General features: G+C 34.2%; 2 protein-coding genes and 2 long non-coding RNA genes across 4 annotated transcripts; 3 read left to right on the forward strand and 1 right to left on the reverse strand.

Moving 5' to 3' along the window:
- Positions 1-5,622: 5,622 nt before the first annotated feature.
- Positions 5,623-6,831, forward strand: LOC131609382 (protein ZW2-like). Its single transcript, XM_058881073.1, has one exon. The coding sequence runs from the start codon at positions 5,916-5,918 to the stop codon at positions 6,612-6,614; it is 699 nt and encodes a 232-aa protein (XP_058737056.1). The 5' UTR covers positions 5,623-5,915; the 3' UTR covers positions 6,615-6,831.
- A 258-nt stretch (positions 6,832-7,089) lies between these two features.
- On the reverse strand, positions 7,090-11,582 carry LOC131609381 (acyl-coenzyme A oxidase 4, peroxisomal-like). Its single transcript, XM_058881072.1, has 13 exons — positions 11,426-11,582; positions 11,160-11,261; positions 10,715-10,821; positions 10,391-10,468; positions 10,177-10,300; positions 10,002-10,075; positions 9,652-9,711; positions 9,382-9,491; positions 8,894-9,053; positions 8,537-8,613; positions 8,198-8,369; positions 7,891-7,983; positions 7,090-7,462 (listed from the first exon to the last, which is right to left on the reverse strand). The coding sequence occupies exons 1-13, from the start codon at positions 11,442-11,444 to the stop codon at positions 7,337-7,339; spliced, it is 1,302 nt and encodes a 433-aa protein (XP_058737055.1). The 5' UTR covers positions 11,445-11,582; the 3' UTR covers positions 7,090-7,336.
- A 9,584-nt stretch (positions 11,583-21,166) lies between these two features.
- Positions 21,167-21,643, forward strand: LOC131611933 (uncharacterized). Its single transcript, XR_009287236.1, has 3 exons — positions 21,167-21,266; positions 21,382-21,431; positions 21,568-21,643. It is a non-coding gene; the product is annotated as an uncharacterized LOC131611933 (long non-coding RNA).
- A 1,599-nt stretch (positions 21,644-23,242) lies between these two features.
- On the forward strand, positions 23,243-24,104 carry LOC131611934 (uncharacterized). The gene is made up of 3 exons (XR_009287237.1): positions 23,243-23,539; positions 23,859-23,936; positions 24,017-24,104. It is a non-coding gene; the product is annotated as an uncharacterized LOC131611934 (long non-coding RNA).
- Positions 24,105-25,196: the final 1,092 nt, after the last annotated feature.

Genomic DNA, 25,196 nt, shown 5'->3' on the forward strand with positions numbered 1-25,196 from the left:
TAGATTAAATGGAAAATTAGGTACATAGAGAATCGAAGTAACGAGAGAAGTTAGAATTTAAACAGTACCATTCCCTTCGGAACAAGTTTGAGAATCATTAGCAAAAGTTATAGTAGGTAAGAAACCAGAGGTAGATAGGGAAAAGAAAAGACCTTTATTATCAATAACATGACGAGACGTGTCGGAATCAAGGACCCAAGGGCCCAAAGAAGATATTGAGAGAGGAGAATAGATGAATTACCATTATGTACAATCGAAGTTGTGCAACTAGAGTTCTGATTATTCTGACAACACTTGATGAAATCATTGTAGCTTGGCGTAAAGCTCTGAGGATAAGGTGAGGCATGAAGAGTGAGTGAAGGGTCAATTTGAGCTGCATTCACCTGGCATGGAACTTTTCCATGTAATTTCCAGTAACAGTCAATAGTATGCCCAATATGGTTATAATGTTCGCACTGAGGACGAGGTTTGAAGTTGGATGACCTTCCTCGAATGTAATTCTGCTTGTTTCCATGGGATACAAGAAGAGCACTATCACTTGGTGTAAGAGCACCAAGAGATTTAGGGGAGACCGGTTCAAAAGCATAAGGTGTAGTTATTCGCAACAAATGTATATATACACTCAACTATTGTAGTTTAAAAGTCAAGTTCAATAATGGAAATTATTTCACAATCCACGAACTGCTGTATTAGATATACTATTAGCTATTTTAATAAATAATAGGTCTAAAAAACGTTGAAGTATGAAAAATTTTAAAAAGTTCGAGACCAAGTTTTTCTAAGTTAAGTCATAGTATTGACGTTGTATTCGTTCCTCCTAGTCATGTAGTTTGGACTTGATATGAAAGTATAAGAGTTTTGTTGAATTTTCATGTCATTGTTTGCATGTTCTCGTGAATTATGTTGTCTCACGGATGTCTATCAATTCGCATAAATGACATTATGATGTGATCGTTACTATTTAAGACGCAAGGATTGTCGGTTCAATTATTTTGCATTTTGCTATTTGACTGTGTAATGAGAGAGCATGAAATGTTTTCTAGTGTTGATGTAGATTATATCATTCTTTTCTATTTTTGACCATTTATAAATTCACACTTTCTCTCAAAACCTTGAGAATTTCTTAGTTTGTTATTGCCTCCATCACGTACTTTGTCTTCTCCTTTGTGTGCATATTTTTATTGTTCAAGATTATAAACCGTATTTTAGTTGAGGTTGTTGATTCTAAAAAAACCATTAGAAATTATGACCCTTCGATTAAGGCCATGTTCTAAGAGGACTAGGAAAAGATTACCTTGTCTTATTCTTCAAACACATATGATGTTGGAATAAGACCTTGTATACTCATGTACAAGCCTAATAATATGCTTTGTATTCAGAAATTGTCGGGGTACGGTGTATATAAGAGAATATTAGAGAGGTATTTTATGTTCTTGGATGAGAATCGTGTTAAGTCATTTATTGTGTCTCATCAAATTACTAAGGATGGATGTCATTTCTCTGAGCTCTGTGTAGTTCCTTATAAAGAGAGTGACAATGTTCATTATGGTAAGGTTATAATAGATTAATTATATTTTTTTGTATGTTTAGATTTTCATTGAGCTTGAGTAAGAGGTGATGTGTTGGTTAGATGTCTCTCCCTCCAAATATTATTTCAATATTTAGACATATATTAGATGTTTTGAATTGCTATACTATTACAATAAAATGCCTTACACAACCATTATTTTCATATGTTTCTATGCCCTCAAGGTTATGGGTAAAGTTCCTTTTGTGACTAAGTGGTCAGCCATCTATGGATTTTGTATCCTTATTTGATTATTTTCACAAGTTTTTTAAAAGTTATTTCTTTAAAGTAAGGTTCATATTGGGAGATTGTTATCTTTCTCACAACAAATATGGTAAATATTTATCCATTAGGAATTAAAGTTGTAGATGATGATTTGATAACTCATGTTACCTATTTCTTCATTGAGTGCCTACAATCCATTTGTTACATGGATTTATTGATGTTTTAAGTTTTATGATGAGCCCCGTAATCTAAAAAAAAGTACTTATGAAAGTAATTTGAGTCATCTTTTTACTATTTTTTAGTCAGGATGTGTGCAAACATATGTTGTTTTTTAGACATAATGATACCAAAAATGAGTATAAGAGGTTGGAGAAGATAGTTGAGCTGGCAAAATCTATTAGGAAGGGTCATGCTAATATTAGGGACAAGATGAAAGAGAAATGTGTTGTTTCTCCAATGTTTATTTCGTTTCATGTTTCCTTAGAGAGAAAAAGGGAAAGGGATGATGTTGTTGGATCTTCTCATCCCACTACCAAGGTGACAAGTGTATTTTTTTGGGCTGAAGGTGGGTCTTGATTCTGGTGCATTTGCAGCTACAATGGTTATTCCTCCCTGCCAAGGATGGAAAAATGGACCTAGATCGTTGTACTTGTCTTTTTTGCCCGCACTTTTTTTAGGGTTGGGCCAGGATGAACTGGCAAAATCTATTAGGAAGGGTCATGCTAATATTAGGGACAAGATGAAAGAGAAATGTGTTGTTTCTCCAATGTTTATTTCGTTTCATGTTTCCTTAGAGAGAAAAAGGGAAATGGATGATGTTGTTGGATCTTCTCATCCCACTACCAAGGTGACAAGTGTATTTTTTTGGGTTGAAGGTGGGCCTTGATTCTGGTACATTTGCAGCTACAATGGTTATTCCTCCCTGCCAAGGATGGAAAAATGGTCCTAGATCGTTGTACTTGTCTTTTTTGCCCGCACTTTTTTGAGGGTTGGGCCAGGATTTTAAGCCTTCACACTCTAATATGTCTTGTCTTTCCCACTTCGTTTTTCGCAAGATTTTGTGGGTGCATTCATTAACATAAATTTTTGTAATTTTAGACTTAAAAAGTGTAGTACCCGCGAGACCTTCCTGTATCACTCTTATTTTTTGCAGGTCGGTTCAGGGTTTTAGCCTCGCACCCTCAACTATGTTCATCCCCTCCCCGTCCTATTTTTTGCAGGATGGAGCTAAACAAGGTTGGCATGCGTACTTTCCGACCTTACTCCCCATAACTCTTTTTACGAACCTTATTATGTTTTCCCTATAAATAAAAGATTTGGTCCTATAAAATTTTTCATTGGGAAGTGGTGTGGTGTCAGGGGTGGGTGAAGATGAATCATTTGTCCTAATAATTCGACAAATTTCATCTTTGAATTCTTCGATGTTGGTGTTTCAATTTTGATGTTTATTTAGAATATTGTTAGCGACTATTTCGAGATAATAGTCATCCTAGTGTTGGAACCATCTTGGTATCGGTTCCTTTTTGATCTTGTCAATGAATGGGAATAGATTTATGTCTTCCTTTATCTGTTTTTACTTCATTGCACCTAAAAGAAGATAACTCACTACTTGACTCTGAGTTGACGAACTTGTCATAGTCATCGTCCTTCAGGAGTGAGTTGTTCCAACGCTTTAGTTTCCTCTTTGTATGTCCACCTTTTTCTAGGTCATTTCATTTGGGCTTCCATCACTTCCACAGTGTTTTTCTATATCTACATGTTGTGTTCGTGATGTTTGGATTTTGAAATATCACCTCTCTTAGATCTTTGTGCCTCGTTCGTTTTCAATGCTCGAGAATGTTGATGGGTGAGACTCTTGGCTCCATTTACATGCCTTTAAGATGGTGAGTTCATGCACCTAGTTTCGTCATTTTGGTCAAAAAAATAAATTCTAGCAGTTGTGATTCTCGTGAGTTGATAACGCTTGCGATACTTTAGGAGAAGTTTCACTTTTAGTTACTGCCACGGTTATTGAATTTTGAGGTATGAATAATCTTTTACTAGGGTCTCACAATGAGTGTCAGTTTTCTTATGTGAATTAACAAAGAGAATCACCCAAATAAGTGATGTAGGTTTCACGTTGATGATTGTGATTTGTTGATCGGGTGCCTGCAAGTGAGGACGGTGTGTCTGCAAAGATATTTTGATGTTAAAGTAAGACGAAGTAAATATAGATAACAAGTATGAAAATTTATTGAATAATCATACATTAGATATGAGTCTCTGTTTCTAGAGTGATTGGACTCATGTGCGCTCAAACACTTACTTATTGTGATGGTATTTAAGATCATCAATGGATAAATATGACATTCTAAATAAATAAATGGTAATACTTATTTAGTTTGAATTCTAGATGCTTAGTAAGCTATCGGGTTGTATCCTCTTTTATGTCAAGATAAACACCTTAAATTATGTGTATTTTTATCTGACTACTAGATATTCTCTGATTTTTTAGATGTGAACTCTATTGAAGATTCATTATAGTTGGATTAGATTGTACTCCCTCCGTCTCATAATAAGTGTCTCATTTGCACTTTTTCCTTGTCTCAAATTAATTGTCCATTTTCAATTCCAATGCATCAATCATTATTATTTTTCCACTATTATACCCCTATTTATTAACTTTCACGTTATTCAACTACTATTAATAGGGGTATTCTAGTAAATGACATTAACTTTTTTACTAAAACCAACACATTCAATCATTTTCTTAAAAACCGCGCATTACTCAAATGAGACATTAATATGAGACGGAGGGAGTATGAATCATATCATTAAATCTTTAAAATTAGTTTCCACCCTTCATGCACCTTCATGCACTGATTTAGGAAAAGAAAAAGGCAAGATTCTCAAAAGGTGCCAACTTGCTTTAAATTCACCTCTCACACAATTCATGTAGAAAATCTTTCTGACAAAGAAGAGAATAGTTTTTTCTCTCTATCTTACTTGGCTCAATATCTTAGCTTCTCTATCTTACTTGGAATGAAACCAATAGTGTAAACAAAGACGGCACCATGCCATCATTTGCATGTGTCAACTCATTTATGCAAAGCCAAGTACAAAATAATTCCAAACCCTATCTCAAATGGCAACACAATAAAACTCTTTCATAATTGAGTACTACCCTTCACATGAATAAACCAACACAATAACTCATCAAAATACTCAACTAACCGTTCATCCCCTCTAACCCTTTATTTTATTTTCTTTAGAGTAAAAAGCCAAATGCATGAGTGAGACTCTCTCATTATATTTTTTGAAAATGTTGATATTGTAAACATGTCATCTAGTTTCTCTTTGATTAGTTATTTTTTTCTCTAAATTTATTGCATTAGTTATTTTATTTTTAAGCATTTGAATGAGATGATAATATATATATTTTTTTTAACTTCATTATAAATTTTAGGTTAAATTATGTTCTAAAAATGAAGTAATGTTAACTTTTTTTGAAAAAAATAATTATATTATACCATTTATTATATAGTTTTCAAAAACTTGAATAATTTGTCTACACATAGTGGATATTAAAAATATTTGTATATATAACCTAATTTAATATATATATATATATATATATATATATATATATATATATATATATATATATATATATATATATATATATATAATTTTAATAAATATTATAATAGTAATGTTTCTAGCACATTCAAGAATCAAAATTATTGTTTACTTTTTTCATTATTTCATCATATTTTTTATAAAATAAAAAACACCATATATAGACAAATTTCACCGAAAACCCCTTCCAAATAAGTTCCATTATTTTTTTACTCTTTATAAATTATCCTCTGTATTTTCTTAACTCAACACCGCCTACTCTGTTTTCATCCAAATGACTCTGTTTTCGCCATTACCCTTCTTTTCTAACCACACAACCACCATTACCAATGCTTCCCTTCTAAGAAAACCAACATTTTCTATTACCCTTTTCTTCCATTTTCACAATAAATCCATTGAATCATCCACCAACATCATCTTCTTCTTCTTCTTATCTCCCTGTTTTTCTCTGTTTTTTCCTCTGTTTTTCCCTGTTTCTTCCTCTGTTTCTCACAATAATACATAGATGAGTGATGCATATGTTGCTGCATTTGAGGAATTTCTGCAAGGATGGTTGAATCGTCAAAGAAACTACCTTGATGAGCTTCTTTCAGCTCAACAGCTTCAACAACAGATGGATGGTACCGAAAGGATGAATCTGTTAAACAGAGTGATCTGTCACTATGGACAATACTATGAGGAGAAATCAAAGATAGCCCATCAGAACATTCTTCTTGTTTTCTCACCACCATGGTTAAGTTCATTGGAAAAATCATATCTTTGGATTGCAGGGTTCAAACCAGGGCTTACATTTCATCTTGTGAACAAAACTCTTGAGGGTGATCTGTCAGAGGAGCAGAAGGAGAGGTTGGATGAGCTCAAGCAAGAGACAAAGATGAAGGAGAGGGAACTCAATGATGAGATGGCTAAGGTTCATGAGAGTACCGCGGCGCCGCCGCTTCTTGATTTGATTAGAAGCCATGGAAGGGTGTGTTTGAGTAGGTCATTCATGGCAGAGGGAAGTAATGTTCCTAACACATTTAAAGAAAAATTGGAGAATTTGGTGACAAATGCTGATGCTTTGAGGACTGAGACAGCTCTGAGAGTTGTGCAGATACTGAGACCTGCTCAAGTTCTTAAATTTTTTGTTGCTGTGGCTGAGCTTCAGCTTAGGGTCAGGTCTTTGGGTTTGGATAAGGATGCTGAGAGTGGAAATCAAGGATGAACTGAACTGAATCATTAGAATTTTTTTAAGGTTTTTTTCTGTAAAGTGTTTTTCTGTTGTGTAATACATAAGCCTTAGCAGTGATGATTTACATTGTGTGTGTATTCAGGTTGTTTAGACCTTATGATGTTTCCTTGGTGAGCATTGAAAAATGGAGAACAAGATCAAGCCATGCAATGCATGCTTTATCTGGAAGTTTCAATATCACTCCACTCAATCAGATTCCAATTATTTAATTATATGTTTATAGTTATATTATATATTATATTTACCTTTTTTTTTTCCTTTTGTGATATTAAGACATGTTTGTGAGTGAAGAATTCAGATGCATAAGATGTGGAACTTTAAAAGAATCACATTTTCAATTTCCCATGCACTTGGATATTTGTATTGTAGCAGATGTGTTTTTTATGATTTTCTCAACAGAAGGTTCATTCTTGACACATCAAGGGTAATAATAGATGCAGAATGCCAATGCAGAAATGAAAATGAAAATGTTATATAAAGGGGAAAACATGTGATCCAGAAGCTTGTTCTTCATAGCATTCAACAACAAAAGAAAAAAAGAAAAAAGAAGAATATCCAATATAGTCATTTTTTTATTGAACTGCTTTGTAGAAACATTTTATGGATATTATTGAATGCTTCTGTTTTGGTATAATTACAGAAATATAAACCAATGGAATCCAATGGTGTGTCTGTAGAGGAACACTTTTACACTTTCACATTCTACTTCTTTGAGTAGTTGGCTTAAAGCTGGCAATACCAGTAACTTCCCTGGCTGTAACTAAAGTGTTGATATCATATGTGCCTTCATACGTGTAGATAGGCTCTAAGTCACAGAATGCCTACAAAATTAGAAAAATGCACAAAGTATGTCAGAAAACAAAATGTCCAATTTGGAACAACTAATCTAAACATATCTCAAAATCTTCACCAACAAATCAAGTAAAGGCATAGTCATGGTGTGAAGAGGATCTTGGGTAGTTTAAATGAGGATATGATTCGGATGAAAGAAAAAGTCATTATGATACAGTTGTGCCCACATTTCCATCTTTATCCTTATCCAAAAGCATCATTTATTGATATCATAAATTTGGTCAGTGTCTATATACCATCAGCACCCACTCACATTAATAAAATTCTATTTTGGACCTTTGAGTATTTTATTTAGTGATGGCTTTGGAAATATGATGTTTTACTAAGAAAAATTATAAATCACCACTGTTTGTTGAACAAAAATGGAACATCATATAAGGAATAGGCATGAGAGAACCTTAGCCACTAGAAAATCTGCCAAAACTCCATTCCCACCAAGCAATTCTCTCCCCAAAGCAGCTGTTTCTCTTGCTCTCAATGTGATCCATGACTGAAAAATATTGACAATATATTATAAATTACCTTCCACAATTAAATTAAGTGAAAATAATAATAACAACAAAGTAAACTACCTAGAATTTTTATTACAGTGTTGTAAATTGCAAATCACAGAAAAAATCGCAACGTAGCGTCGCATATTGTCCAAATTTTGTTATCTTATGATATTATAGCTGCTAATAAGTTATTAGTTTATTACTAATTACCTTCCCCAAGCTAGCATGACCAGGGGTCATTTTACCACTTTCATACAACTTGCATAGACGCCAACCAACAAGAATCATGGCTTGAACATTACTGAGCATTTGAACAAGTTTCTGTTGGTTGATTTGGAAAGCTGCTAATGGTGCTCCAAATTGTTTCCTCTCCTTTAGGTACCTTTAAAACACATATAGTTCACAATGAAATGCAATGAAAGCTATGATTAAGCATATTTATATAAGCATGCTCATATCGTTCGTGTTCGTGTTTGGTTCGGAGTGAGAATTTAATCCTATCATTTCTTATTACGCCACTCTTTTAAGCATGCTATTTAACTAACATACCTGTGACACATATCATAGATGCCCATTGATATACCAATAGGTTGCCAAGCAACCATCACACGCGAAACAGCGAGTACCTGTTTAGAGATAAAAGTAACATGCATTAGAGTGGCATATTCAAAATACTGGACCAGCATTAGCCTTCTAGTGCACTGTGAACCGTAGCACCAGACAAATGCTGATCTTGTTCACAACCTAAGACATGCAGAATCTTACAAAGGCACGGCAACTGGCTCTAAAAGAGGACAGATAATAGAAATTATACGGACCAAACTTGTAACATTCATTTGAAGTTGAAACAATAAAACCTTACAGTACTATTGGAACAACAGCAGAAGAACACCTCATAAATGTTACCTTGTTTGTATCCTGAAAAGAATTTACTCCTGCTATTCTGTCCTCATCAGGGACAAAAACTTTCCTCATAACAATGTCTCCATTTTGTACAATTCTAAGTCCAATTTTATTCTCTATTTTTGTGACAGTTAAACCAGGTGCATCCTTGTGTACGATATATCTGAATAATATGCGTAGAAATAAAATAAGAAAAATGAGTACTTCTAAAGCAGGACATAAAAGCATCCACAAAATACAAAACTTAAAGAAATATAAAAGAAAAACAATTAGTATTCTAAGGGTCTGTTTAGTTGGAGAAAACTTTTTATATTTTCATTTCGCACTTTCACTAATAATTACTAAAATGTCACATTATTTTCACTCTATTTCCTAGTTTGGACCATAGTAACAGGAAATATCGGAGACAAAGTGAAAACATAGCTGCATTTCATTCATTATTAGTAAATAAAGTGAAGCAGGACTAACTACACTATACACATATCACATACCCATTTATTTGGTTTGTTGAGGTATTCCTTGCGAAGATAACCAACAAATCAGCGAATGTTGAGTTTCCTATCCACCGTTTTTGGCCCTCGAGGATCCAGCCACCTTCAACCTGATATTTTCAATGCAAAGCAAGACTACATTATTGAACATTGGAACAATTGAGCACAGTGAAAGCATGTCTTAATAAAAAGACAAATAAGTCGAAAAGAAGCAAAATGAAACTTCCTATCAAAGCAATTAGCAAATAAAAGCCACATAAGGCAGAGGACCTTGGTCGCTATGGTCTTCAAAGCACTAGCATCACTTCCATAGTCAGGTTCAGTCAAAGCCTAATAAAAATACAAATAAAACCTCTTTGAGAAGTGGTGACTTCAGAAAATTTAGGTTTTTGGATAGTCTACAGTTAACTAATTCCACGCAGTCAGTTCATTGGTGGTAGTTGGAGCGGTCTAGATTTCAGACTCGGTGAATTAAATTGGAAAAAACTTCAAAATCTGTATTGAAATCTGGACCGTTCGTTCTCGACCCAACTGTCACCAATGTCCTAACTGTGTAGGGTTGCTGACTACAGGCAATCCGAATTCACACAAATCCTTCAAATCCATGGAAAGCAAATTACCCAACATGCTATAGTTTTTAGCTGTGCCAACGAAGGTAGATACTTTTGCTTTTGAGCTTCAGACCCACATAAAGCTTTACTTGGTAGACAATCAAACATATAAAATATTAGGAACAATGGATTTAGCAAAACAATTACCATTCAAAGATTTATTATTAACAAACACATATATTACCAATAGTTAGCATTGCCAAGGATGAATGGACCAAAATAAAAGTTGAACAGCTTGCATCAACTCTAGCAACTTCTGCTGTAGCAATAGCATTTCCAGTTATGGAAATACCGGGACAACCATAACCCTGAGAATCAATCACAACTAGCTAAGAACTCTTGAACTGTCTGAAGACCTAATTAAGATGAGATATAAGGGAAATATGTAAATCGGGAACCTTGATTGTGCCACCAGCAATACGCAGTTCGCCAAGCTTTGGAATAGCATGAAACGGGAATTCGGCCTTCTCCCAATACTGTTAAAAAGCATGAGTCAACACATACAGAGAGTCACAAACACACACATGCGCGGCTTAATTTCCAATCAGGTCTCTCAAAGACGAACTTATTAGCAAATTAACAACTTCGAGGATCAGATCAACATTTCCAGATAGATATTTTCTGAAACCGAATCAACTCAAGTAGCATCTTAACCGAATTGTATATTAACTTGTGGAGAGCCAAAATAGATATTTACTTTAAATCGAAAAAAAAGAACTTGCCTTGGTCATTATTGGAGCAATTTCTTTTTCCATACACTTTCTCACTTTCATCCTAACAGCCCGCTCCTCCGAAGTCAACAAGTCATCCAATTGAAAATAATCTGAAGCTGCACTTTCCAACAATCAACACAATACCAATGCAAAATGCAAGTCAGTCCTCACAAACCCAAACATATCTTGTTTCACAAAAAATATACTTTACACCCAAAAATCATATGAGGTTAAGGACATAATAACATTAACCAACTAACTATATAAGATCAAAGTGAACATCTGTTGAAAATGAGTTACATTACAAACACATATCTGAATTAGACTGATCCAACAAAGGTTTCAATTTCGAGGATCAACAACCTATTAAGTGCACAAAATAGGGGACTAAACAGAACAATTATGATTGAAAATTAATGATTAAGCATATGTGATGATGGTATTAGGTTGTTACCACAGGGAGGAAAAGTAGAGGCAGGAGTTGCTTGTGGAAATGCCTGAGAGACATCAAGTGATGGCAAATGAAAATATGAAGGCCTTTTTACATTCTCATCATCTGTGACATTATACACAATCAAAACATAGCTAGTTAGCAATAAAAACGAATAGAGAAAAAAAACAATAGATCATAAGAATGGGATCGTAATTCACGGTTCAAAAGTCAGTAAAATTCAAAGAGAAAGAAGAAATTGGAGATGGAAAAGGAAGAGAGGGATGAACCTGGGTTGTTGCGAGTCATGGTGGTGGAAGAGGAACGGTGAATTGAAGCGATTGAGTTTTCGATTGGTTGGGAAGAGTGAAAAAAAAAAACTACGAGCGAGAAAGAGAGAAAGAAAGATGGCTACGCAAAACGCAACACGACAGTACACGTTGTATATATCTTCCACCACGTTAATTTTCCTTTTTTCTGATAAAGACAAATATCAATTGTTTTTTATCTTGTTGGATAATTTCCACGTCATGTACTCTGTATATCTTCAAGACCGAACCCATCACTTCATTTTCAATCCCATCACTTAAAAAGGGTATCTTGGATGAATGGAATCTCTCGGAATAGAATAAAATAAGGTTATGTTTCATGTTTGAATTGATTAAAAACGTATGGAATAGAGCGGAATCGAATGAAATGCATTTCATCTCATTCAATCACTTTTCCTCATTTTTTGTACCATCCGATTTGGACGGAATGACAAAATAGTTATGTTCAATCATGAAATACTCAAACAATGGAATGACATATTTATTTCATTCCGCTCCGTTCCGCTCTATTCCATCCCGCTCCGCTCTGTTATTTTTATTGTATCCAAACATAATCATTAGGATATGTTTTATAATATATTTATGTCAAGATCCTATTTTAAGATTTGAGGGATGAGTATCCTGAAATCCCGTAGACAATGGAACCTCTTGCAACGTCCTTTATGTTGACACGTTATAGCAATTAGGCCTCCGTTATCATATATGAATCTGTATTTGCAGTGGAGATCTGTTGGCCTTTGACGATTCAATAACTCGCCCTTGCAAAACAATAGAATAGTCAAGATCATAAATGTTCTTTGACTTTGCTTCTGATAGAATGGTCATCAAATGGCTCCTAACTCTGACTTTGATAAAGGACTTATGAAGTTTTTCAAGCTCTGACATTTAGCGTTAGTTCTGAAGATACGACTCTGGAGAACAAGTTTTGAAGACTTTGAAGACAAGGTTCTGAAAACTCTATTTAAGCTTTAGATTCTTCTAAACATGTTTCATCAACACGCATTCTGAAGCCTCTGAAGATTAGAAGATAAGATCAAAAAGGTTTTACGTGAGTGAATAGTACATGGTACAAGATCAAATATTCCTTCTAGTACACTGATTTGGTGGCGTAAGGATTGTACTATGGCACGATTTTGTTTACCACTCTATTGACCGTTGTGCAAGAATACATCTAAGAAATGTGCAATTTCATCTTCACCCTTCAACGCGTTTTTTCATGCCTATATAAAGAAGACTTCAAAAAATGGAAAAGAAGAACCTTTGACAAGAATTTCTTTCACGCGAACGTTTGCACGACAATCTTAAATATTTCATCTTTGTGAGAAAAGATATAAAGCAAGGAACTTTTGTTCATATACTTGCTCTTAACACTGCTGTGTTATTTCATTTGTGTAATCTGCTTATTAAAAAACATCTTTGTAAACACATATTTGTATTTCAACTTGTGAGTTGATATTGTTCCTCGAGAGACTAAGTATAGTCAATAATCTCCATAACACATTAACAGTAGGTCTTTGTGTGTAATCAGTTTGGTTATAGTGGATCAAGTCTTTGTGAGAAGGCAAAATCACCTGGTGGGTGGATTGGAGGTAGCTTCGTTAACAACGAACCAAGATAAAAATATTGTGTCATTACTTTTATTCTAAGTTCTTTGTTTTTTTGTCTTGGTTGAGAAAAAATTTCATTCTTGAAACTCAATTCAAACTCCTCTTTCTTGTGTTTCCTTTACCTTCAATTGGCATCAGAGCTCCGGTTTTAGTATTGATTGTTATCAAACACTTCACCGTGTCAGATAAAGATCCAGAAACTCTTTGAAACATAATGGCAGGAAATGTCCCTCCATCAGTTACACCCGCTGTTAGTGAAAGAGATCACTATAGTGTCAAACCTCCAGATTTTTATGGAGAAAAGTGTGATTACTAGAAAGATAGAATAAAAAGTTTCTTTCTTGGTCATGATGTACATCTATGGGATATAGCAGTTGATGGTTACGTTCATCCTGTTGATGCTAGTGGTAACAAGATAGAAAGAAAAGTGATGACTGACCAACAAAAGAAAGATTACAAGAATCATCACAAGGCTAGAACCATTCTGTTGAATGCTATTTCATACGCATATTATGAAAAGATTACAAATAGAAATACACTCAAGACGATATTTGATTCATTAAGAATGCCTCATGAAGAAAATGCTCAAGTGAAAGAAACTAAGGTGATTCCCTTGATACAAAAGTAATAAGTCTTCCAAATGGAGGATAATAAAATTGTTGAGAACATGTTCTCAAGGTTCCAAACTCTAGTGAAAGGACTGAAGGTTTTGAATAAAGGATACTCCACTACTAATCATGTTAAGAAGATTATCAGAAGTCTACCTAAGAGACGGAGACCTATGGCAACTACGGTGAAACTGTCTAAGGATCTGGACAACATTACTCTTGAGGAACTTGTTAGTTCTTTGAGAAGTCATGAGATATAGCTTGAAGAAGATGAGCCTAAAATAAAAGGAAAATACATGGCTCTAAAATCTATGGGAAATTTTGAAAAGACTAAAGCCTTTTAAGCTAAAGAGGAAGAAGAATCTGATGAAGATTTGAAGAAGAAGAAGAAGATGAGTTATCTCTTTTCTTCGGAAGGGTTAACCAACTCTGGAAGAAAAGAAAAAATTTCAGAAGATCAAGAAGGACACGTGGTCGCTTTGAATCTACTTCTGGAAAAAAAGAAGTCTGGTGCTAGCAAAGAAATCATGTGCTTTGAATGCAAGGAGCAAGGTCACTACAAGAGTGAATGTTTTAAGCTTAGAAAGGACAAGCCTAAGAAGAAAGTCTTCATAGGGAAGAAGAAATGGTTGATGGCTATCTTGGATGATTCTGATTCTTCAGAAGATGACTCTGAGAAAGAGCAAGCAAATATGACGCGAATGGTAAGCATAAATGCATCTAATGAAAAGACTACATCAGAATCTGAAGCTGAATCAAATTGTTGAAGAGGTATTTTATGACCTATTTTATGACCCTTCATTTGGAATTTGCCACAGTTTCCAAGTTTTAGAAACCTCAGTTTGCTTGCTACACAAGATTCAGATTGCCACACTCTACAACTTGAAATAGAAGAAACTATGATTGTATAGCCATAAATTGATCTTCAATATACACGTCTGAGTTGTTTTATACAGATATTGCAAATATCCAGCTCCCATCAAGATATTTAACAGAATCATTATGCTACATCAGAGACTCTTGCCTTCTTCTTTGATGTGTGAAGATAATTGAGAACTCATGGCTAAAAGAACTTCTTCTTAGTCCAGCATCCAGGTTCTAAACCTAATAAGTACTAAGTCTCCCGTCAAAGTACTTACCAACTTTTCAGTTAGAATTTGCTACTCACACTAGGTCATTCTGACTGATTACCTCTTCACATTTATACTTTCTTTTCTTGGCAAATAAACACAAAAGAACTGAAGATCTTGAGATGATGTTGTAACATCAGATATGACATCATCCTTTATGGTTATTGGTTCACATCTTTAATGTCAAATTGACAACACTCGGGGTAATAACAGAATAATCCAATTATCAGCAATATTCAGACATATCAAGGGATAAAGTAGCCAGCATCTCAATAAGCTTTTCTTCAGACTTTCATTCTGATTTTGAGATGGTGGATGCCATAGTCTGTACCTATAGAGGAGATTCCCTCAGTTAGGTTTCTGGAAAAGACTTAGTTATAGCATGACACTAATTTAGTCAGGTTCATCTGACTTCCTTGATTTCAAATAAACCACCCTTTCTGGATAACAACTAGGGCAGTACACATTCTTGACCATATTTCACTGTGATAGAGACACAATATTCAGCTCCAACAATTGTTCTATGGTTAAGAATACTTATCTGGTTTCGTTGATCAGAGGAAACTCCCAGATAAAGGCTCTTAAATACACATAAAGGATCAGAAAGGAATACCTTCATGAGTTTTCTTAGTAGCACTGAGCACATGTTAATCGTGTCTTGATTAACTTAGTTAGATGTCTCCTCTTCCAGACCAGGAGTAGGTTCCAAACCAATGTTCTCACACTACATTAGTTTAGCACCAGAACATCTGTTCTTCAGCTGGTAGCTGCATACCAGTTCTTAATGTCCTGACATCTAGTAAGACATTTGTTCCTCCTTCTAGGAACACTCAGCCTTGAACTTTTCAAGGTACACACTTGCAGATAATTATGAATATCATTGATCAGTTGACATTCATCAGCTCTAATAAACCATGTCATTATGAGTGTACTTGAGAGATTCCTCAAGTATCTTTGACACTTTAATTATAGCTGTCAATATCTGCTATACATTCTGTTGAACCTTCATAACCCTAGGGTTTCTCAGAGACTATGCAACGGAAAATAGTCATACCTCAACAAAATTCACACAATGCTTACTTTAAGTGTTAGTAGTAAGCATGACAACTACAGATTGATTCCTGCTCAACCTTACACAATGCTTGCTTCTGCATCAAGCAACAGACTAGACCTAACCAAAATCCTGACCTGAAAAACTCATATACATACAGAGGTTACCTTATCAATATCTTCACTCCCGCATGAAGGTTTTGATGTGATTCTTCCCTGTCCATAGATACCGGTCGAATTAGTCCTGAAATTCAAGTTCTTCACTCCCGCATGAAGTCTTTGGATTTAGTGCTCCTTGTTCCAGCATCACAGCTCTTAGGTCAGGTTGGTCTAATTACATAGGTTCATCCTCCACTTCAAGGGACCATACAATATGAACATTCTTTGTTCAAACAATCTTCTACCTTTACCACAACCAGAATTTATCCCTCATGGATCTCATCCAGAAACAGACAGGATGCCTGCTCTAATACCTATTGAAATTCTGGTATGACAGACTCGGATGTCACTCACGATGTCAAGACATCTGATCTGTTATTAATGTTGCAGAGGAATAATAGAAAGATCTCTCATTTATTAATTACTCCTAAATCGGAGTCAATGAGATCTGGGATCACACACATTCAGTAAACATAACCAAATTGAAACAATTGTATGGTTCTGTTCAGGAACAGTTAACACTTCTGATCCTGATGTTATAAACGATGTCATAACATTCATAACTGAACAAACAATGTAGAAGATAAATAACACAGTTAATTGTTAACCCAGTTCGGTCTAACTACCTACTCTGGGGGCTACCAAGCCAAGAAGAAGATTTCACTATCAGTAGTACTATTTTATGTAAACAACCTCTGGTTTACAGATAAACAACCTCTGGTTTACCTAGTCACTACCCAATGCAACCTTTATCTCAAAACTCCATCCAAGACAAGAGAACCTCTGCTCACTCCCTAGTGATACCTAACTGTTATAACCCTGCAACAGCTATTTACACAATTAACAATGCACATTAACTTGATCTTTCTTCACAGCTTCGATCAAGAACACAATACTCAACTCTTACCTACAGGTTTCAAGTGAGGACAATCACTTCTCTTACCTACAGGTTTCGAGAAGGACATGGCAGCCATCCCACAACCTGGGTGGTCTACCAATAGAAACCCTAATGACTACATCATTTCTAAACAAGGTTTTCTATTTCAAACTAGGTTACAAAGATTCCTATTTATAACCTGATCCCAATTGGACTTGGGCTTACAAATTGCAGCACTCCTTGCTGTTACAAATATGCAAAAATATTTTGATATAAATAAGGTATTTTAATCATGAGTTTCCTAATTTATCTCCTAAATTAGAAACTGCTGAATCTTCAATATTCTGATCTGATTCTTCCTGAATCTTTAATCTTCTGATCTAATTCTTCAAATATTCTTTTGACCTTTAAATTTGCGCCACATAGGATTACAAAAATATTCTTTGAATATCCTGTATCTGTTGAGTACAAACTGAATCTTCCTTCCAGTTCTGCAGGTGCGATGTCATGAGTTGATGTAATGACATTCCATATAACATCTTGCTTGTACTTGTTTTGTTCTTTTTATATTTGCAAGATTCACAGTTGTATTATGTTTTACTGCTATTATGTTTTAGTCAAACATAGATGCCAATCAGCCAATAAAAGCATTAACAAGAACTGTACTTAGCAAGTCAGAAGTTCTGATGACACCCAGAAGTTAAAATGAACATCTTATTGGTTATGTATTTCTACACCCTCATGCTTCCACAACATCAAAGCATAATCCAATAGATGATAAAAACGAAAAAAGAAAAGACGTTAATAAAGAAAGGGAATTTTAATTGATAAAGAACACAATTCAATCCCCTCTTTCTTATGTTTTTCTCCACCTTCAATTGGTATCAGAGCATGGATCTGTATTGATCTCAAGATTAAACACTTAACCGTGTAGAGAGATCTAGAAGGAGAAAAACATCACTGAGTAGAAGAACAACGTCATACTTCAAACACTCAGTATAATCAGGAGATGTCAAGGCAAAGATCTCAATATTTTGTGCATATCATCCACTCATCATGAGGATTTTTGTAGATAAGCATCAAATTTGAAGAAGCTCAAGACATCTAAAGTCAGAAGATAGAAGTTTCAAAAGGACCAGGGTAATTTATCCTTAGAAGAATTCATCAGAATTCCAAAAATCTTAAACATCAGACTTGATAAGGTGCAAGTAACAGAAGTTTCCTACCTTAACTTCTGAAGACTGAAGAAACAAAGAATCATCTATGAAAATATCATATGAACTGCTTGTCTCAGAAGTTCATATTTCAGAAGTTCATCTTGGCAAATAATACTTCATCTTGCTCTCTAAGGTATGAACACGTGTGTAAACCTCTGAGAGATCACATGTGCCAGGTATGGTTACTCATCTCTAGATAACTGTTCAAATCATCTAAATAACCACGTTCTCTTCCTTAATCAATGGGTTAATTAATTAGTTATCATAATTAATCTCTTTTAAATGATTTTTTGTGTTCTCTATAAATAGTATTCAAAATTGCTCTTTCCCTCTTTCGCTCCCTCTCATTTTCAAACCCTACATTCCGTCTTTCCCGTTTCTCTCTCTTTCTCTCTCTCTCTCGCTAGAAATAAAACCTCAACCGTTCATCAATGGCGTGTTCTTCATCCAAAAAAACCCATAAACCTTCTCCATTAACCCCCAAACCAAAGGATACATTGAACCCAAAAGAACGATGCTTCTACCCATTGATAAGATTGAAGTTCCTTGTGAATACATGGTGGATTTGGAGAACATCAAGGATAACGAAAATCGAGTTACTTCTTGCGGTTGAATTTCAAGGATGGAGAAACTTCATTGATAGATTGATCGGTCTAGTCTTCCTACACTTGGTCAAAGAATTTTGGATGCATGCATAAACCACTCCAACTGTGATTCTATCGATTGTTATGGGTAAGCAAGTTCTGATCACTGAAAATTTGATTAGGAAATTATTAGGGATTGAAAAAGATGGGTATGTTGGTATCTCTGATGGAAGACCAGATATGGAACTGGTCCATGCATAAATTTACAAGAATGGAGAATCCTCGACAAACTCAAAGTTCAAATAATTGAAAGAATACTACCAAGTTTGGGCAAAAATCTTTCTAGGCTGTATCTTCCACCGTAAACCTACAAGTTCATCTGACTATGTGAATGCTGACCAAGAATTCTTATTGTACTGACTTGGTAAGAACATTAAGATTGACTTACCATTCATTCTCTTCAAACATTTATTGACACATGTCAGAAAATTAAGAGAAGATCGAAAGGTCAAAGTTCAGAAAAACTGGATTCTCCTCTCTAGGTTAATCTTAGAAATTCTGACGGAGAGTGGTCTGATAGCTCATATAGAAGAAGCTAAACTGGTTCAAGAGTTAGAACCTATATGCGGAAAAACCCTAAGCGGGAAGAATCTGAAAAAGATGAATATCTGTAAGAAAATGGTCCACAAGCCCACCACTCCTGAAGCAAGCTTCATCACAAGTAGAAGGGTTCAAATTGAGGACTTTCCTATATTCAATGCAGGAGACACTCCTCACATCATTTTGGACTTTATTAGGATAAAGAATCAAGCATGCATACCCATTGATCCAACTTGGTTCCATGGCAGAAATAACCCCATTCCAGAAGTTCACAAGAAAAAGAAGAAGTCCAAAAAGAGGAAGGCTGAAGAAGAAGGAACCTCTGCCAAAGTTAAGAAGGATAAAAAGAGAAGAACTAGAACTTCTGGTAATTCTTCTATCTCTGTTTCAACTATTAATTCTGAAAATATTAAAACTTTTGTTTTACTCGATTCCCAGTCTATCAAATGAAACGACTGTTTTACCCGATTCCCAGTCACTCATTGTGTCAAATTGTTGTTGAGCTTTTCCAAGATAAGCCTCGGCTTTTTACTTTTTCTTTTTTCAGCTTTTAGTGAAAGCTCGAGTGATTCATTCTAGTATGGAACACAACCTTTATTATTTAATTCATCTGAAAATAATTAAATTTTTATAAATATTTAATTCGATCACATAATTGGCCAAATAACTTAAACATCATCATAAAAATTAAATTTTAAGTGGTAGTTTTATGATGAATATCCTATAATAATCTATTATAGACAATAAATAATAAATAATAATTTTTTATACTTATAAATAACTTAAAATTTATTAAATATTATAATTTAAATAAAATCAATCCAATTTTCACGCTATAATTTATTCTCATTTATTCAAATTCAATCTTCAATATGGCTCTTTTTAATATATTAAAAAAATTCAGAAAAAGTATTATCACACATTTATTAGAAAATATTTTGAATTCACCTGTACTATGTGAAGGATAGTCTATAATATAAGAAGGGAATATGTGCTGGTTAATACAGCATTACCCTTGCTTAATTGGGTGACAAATCTCACTTATGGGGGCAAATTAGGTCCAAAGTAATCATTTGTCAGGCAATTAGATGGTATTAGTTACATAATTGGGACCTTTTTGTGCCATTCCTTTGCTGTCTCCATTATTTTATATTATTCAACCCATTAACCGGTTGCATATGGACGAGAAAAAGTAGAAAAGTTTCCTCTACAAAACAGCAACAGCAGTCATGGTCTTCCCAATGAATACACTGTTTGCAGGTATCATTCTTTCTTTCCTTCTCTTTCTTTCTTTTCTCTTCTCTTTCTTCACTTTTCCCATCTACCTGGCTTGTCCGGATCAAACCTAACACAAAAAAACCAAAAACAAGTATCAATCTTTCTTTCCTCTTCTCTTTCTTTCTTTCCTCTTTTCTTTCATCAGTTTTCACTTTTCCCATTTACTGGTTTTGTAGATTTTCATGGCTTAGTAAAGTAGCTGAAGATGCTGTCTCAGGTATGGTTCTTCAATATTTTTTAGATTTTGAATCATGAGATTTCTTTGTTTTGTTATATTCATTAGGAAAAATGTAATCTTTTTGGATTTTGAATCATGGGTTATTCGTAGGTTTTTGCAGAGAGGATGTTCGAGGAAGAAATTGGTGGTTTGAAAGTGTTTGAAATTGGGTCCCTCTATATGGTTCTCAAGATGCAACAACTTCTCCAAAACTACGACATCCGTAACGAAACCCTAAAAGATGTCGCTTCGTACATGTTAAAAGCAATGGTTTTAGATCTTGAAGGTAAAACATGTAATCTTCGGAACATCGTCTCTGTTTTGTTTGGAAGTTTTTTCAATTTATGTGGTTGTTAATGAGTTACCGGTTTAGGTTGGCTATTCCAAAGCTTAGCGTACATGGTATGGTTTCTGCTGTGAAAGATATTTTAGAGCAGCTTAAACTTTGTGTTGCACATCATTACCCAAAATACAGGTGAAGTAAGCTCAACAGATAACATTTTTGAAGTTGTAAATATGCTTAAAATGTCGACTCCTCTTTATAAAGAAACAATTATGTGATGTTTATTTATTTTACTCTTTGGCTGCAGTTTGTTGAAAGTATGGCGAAGTCTTAGTTATAGTCTGAAAACAACTCTCGGTAGCATGGTTTCTCACTTAGCTTCCCTGTTTGCTTTTGAAGATTATGTGTTTCAGCTTCTTAATTTTCAATATTACATTGCTTTAGTATGTATTTTTGTGCATAGCAGATCTGATGTATGTGTGAACATGTGCAGGTGCAAGTCACGACGTAGAAATGCTTAATCGTGCCTTAATATCGGTCTGCAGTAGCATGTTTGATGTCCAGTCGTGGCCAGATTTTAGAATATGACTCAACAAGGTCATCACATGGTGGAGTTATGGCTTTTCTGCTCCTTCATGTATTGCTGCCATTGGCTTTTCTGCTTCTTCATGTATTGCTGCCATTGGCTTTTCTGCTCCTTCATGTAATGAATTAGTATCCTTTTTGTGAATTTTGTCTAACTGTTTTGAATCTCCAGGATAGGACCTTGGTTATGGTTATGATGACCTTGAAATGTACTTGGGCTGCAATGGTCCTTATAATACTACCTCTGCCTTATGTTATCTTGGTCTGAACTGATAATTTTAAATGCCTTTTATGAACTGACATGTTAGAATAGCTTGCTAATTAGATAATAACAGAGGAAAAGTTCAAGCATTGTAGTGCAGCTTATAATAATTCATCACCACTTCTTTGAAATGTTGTTAATTTCTTTGTATTCATAAGACAATCACCAACGATCAGGGCGGTAACTACAAAACGGCAATCTCAATATGGGTAATGGGTTCAAAACCATAGAGCCTGATGTCTCATAATGAGAAATGTGATTTTGGAGAATTTTTGGTTTATTTTGAAGAAAATGTATTGAAGAATAAAAAATTTACAATCTCAATATGGGTAATGGGTTCAATGTCACCGAAATTTCATCTATCTTATTGATGAATTGTATTTTTTAAATCTAAATATTAAAATCCTATGGTTGGAGGAATTTTATTTTTGATAGAATTTACTTGGTGAAAAGGACATGCATCAAAGTGAATAGAGGATCAGTTGCTGTGAGTATCGATGGAGTGTGTTAATTTTCTTATACCCAAATACAGGTGATTCCTTGTGCTGTGCTGTCTTTGTTCGTTCATCCCACAACCCAGCATCATACTATTAACCAGATTTTCTGGGCTTTTTGTGTTTATCTTGAAGCTGTATCAGTTCTACCTCAATTGCGAGTCATGCAGAACACAAAGGTCTCTTAAAAATATATTTCAGTCTGTTCCTTTTACTTTACTATCTTTTAATTGTTTGAAACTGTTTGTAGTTAATTCTGAAATTGAACTTTCAGATTGTTGAACCATTCACAGCACACTATGTTTTTGCCCTTGGAATTGCAAGGTTCTTGAGTTGTGCACATTGGGTCCTCCAAGTTTGTTGGGATTTTGACTTCTAAGATGTTTTTATCATCCAATTCTGAAAATATTTAAAACTATTTTATCATAATATCCTCTAATTGAGTATCATCAATAATTTTCATATTTATACCTTGGCTTTATTATAAACCTTGGCTCGCGTTGTTGTGTATCACACTTCTACTTCAATGAAGTTTTTGGATTTAGCACTTTGATCCGAAATCGTGTATTTTTTTACAGGGTTTTGGAAATGTAGGTTCTTGGGCTGCACAATTGATTGATGAGAAACCTGCTGTTGGGTTACTTCTCTATATGAAGTGATCCAGTCGTCGTCATCAATATCAGTTTTTGCCTGTTGTGAATGAGGTCGATAAATCCTTTCTATTTGTTGTTACTATTCTATAATTATTCTGTTTCTATTATGTATTCTCATCTATGTGTTGTTTTGTTTCAATTTAACAATATATTTTTGGCAGAACCATATAGCAAGAATTGGAAAGATGAATGAGATTTTTAACAATATATTTTTGTTTTCCATTGTTTTCAGGATTTTCATACATCAATCAATTGGTTCCAGATTTTAACAACAATTACAGTAATTAAAGAGTTTAACATACTCATTCATTTACCAATACTCAAATATTTAGGTGAGTTGGTTCCTGATTACCTGCCGCAGGTGCCAGGTTTGCATAGGATAGTACAACAAACTAACAGTAAGGGAAAGGGTCTAACAAAAATGGAAGTTCATAACAGACTCTATTGAGTCTGTAAGGCAATACAAGAAATGTAAGTAAACTGAAATCAATTGAAATCTGCCCATTAAAAAGGTGCCTTAGTGTTTTTGTGTTGTAGTCTACTTCTTTGGGATTCCTTGGTTTATTGAGCACAATACATGTATCAGTTTCCTTCATTCTTCTCCAATGTTATCAACATGCCGCCATTGAGGTGCTAAGATCTTTTGCACGGCAGATTCTCTGGCAGCAATCATAGGCTACAACGTGATGTTTATCTGGTGGACTTTTGGTTTGCCACCATATTATGCCATCTGCCTTTGCTAAGTGTTTCACTTTTGCTAACCAGTCATTCATTTTTCTGTTTTTGGCAGGAGATAACAATTACGGTGATGACAAGATTCTGTACGCTCATGAGTTCCTAAGTGAAACAGATTGTGTTGCTGATAATTGTAGGGGTCTAACTGTAAGAATTATTACCAACATTCAATTGCCACTGCAGAGGCCCTATAACTAACTACTTATTTTGCAGGTCCAAGCTAACTCATAACCGAATTCGTAACCAAATTTTGACAGAATGGAAGGGGAGAGAATTGTGGGATTTAAGATGGTTCAAGAACCGATTGAGAATGGTGTTGAAGGAGGCAAATTTGTTGTGCATGAACATGAGAATGGAAAGCTGGAACAAGATATGGGAGTTGGTGAGGCCATCAAATTTGGCTCACATGGAGATGAATCTGCTAAAGGGGAAGCTAACTAAGTTACTGATTCCAATACCCCGAAGAGCACTGCTGAAGACTGGCCTGCACCTAAGCAGATTCTGATGGAGGAGATACAGGGAGATCGGTTCCTTATTCTCCTGTCAGATGCACTTCACAAGGCCTTTCAACTTTAGAGATTACCAAGAGATTGCATATCAAATTAAATGTGGTATTATTACAAATTAAATACATGTTTAATATACCATTTAATTTAAATTAAATACACTTTCATACTATTTTACTATTAATTTTTAAATTTTCTTGCTAAATAAAAGTGTAACAACAATATTTTGTAATTAAAGTGATATAAATAGTATCATAAAAAACAAATTTTTTTAAACATTCGTATTATTTTTTAGCGTTTATTTATGTTTACATTTATTTTGATTTTAATATGTTTTTTATTTCTCTCTCTATTATGTTAACATTATTTATATTTATTTTATTGAATGTGTATTTATATGCATAATTAGATAACATGACTGATTTTTCTCTCTCTAATATGCTGTATAAATGATTTTAACTATATTTAATTATAGTATATTTATAAATATTTTACTCCATATTCTTTAATAAAGAATATTTATGTATATATATTTTTAAAATAACATATGACATATAATTATAAAAACTATAACAAATATTTTCTTGATCCATTTTTTTATATAGATAAAAAAAGTATTTTTAATCCAAATTTTTTATGAATGATGCTATTTTCCCTATTTTTATAAGCGAGAAAAGTTTATTATTGAATCAAATATTTTTATATATAATGACAATGTTATTTATTATATTATTTCTGGTATGCTGAAATGCATTTAATGCATAGTGACTAATATCCCCAAATATTTTTATATATAATGACAATGTTATTTATTATATTATTTCTGGTATGCTGAAATGCATTTAATACATAGTGACTAATATCCTCGAGATGTGCATTATCATAAT

This window comes from Vicia villosa, linkage group LG6, assembly GCF_029867415.1.
Source record: "Vicia villosa cultivar HV-30 ecotype Madison, WI linkage group LG6, Vvil1.0, whole genome shotgun sequence".
Taxonomy (NCBI): Eukaryota; Viridiplantae; Streptophyta; class Magnoliopsida; order Fabales; family Fabaceae; genus Vicia; species Vicia villosa.

Bases quoted from the DNA above. Each gene is read 5' to 3' on its own strand.
- LOC131609382 (XM_058881073.1), top strand. From the start codon at position 5,916: ATGAGTGATGCATATGTTGCTGCATTTGAGGAATTTCTGCAAGGATGG.
- LOC131609381 (XM_058881072.1), bottom strand. The intron at 9,712-10,001 runs GTAATTTGCTTT...TATTTTTATTAG, and splicing joins TAAAAACTATAGCATGTTGG to GCTTTGACTGAACCTGACTA. The intron at 9,492-9,651 runs GTCCTCTGCCTT...TGAAAATATCAG, and splicing joins TGAAGACCATAGCGACCAAG to GTTGAAGGTGGCTGGATCCT.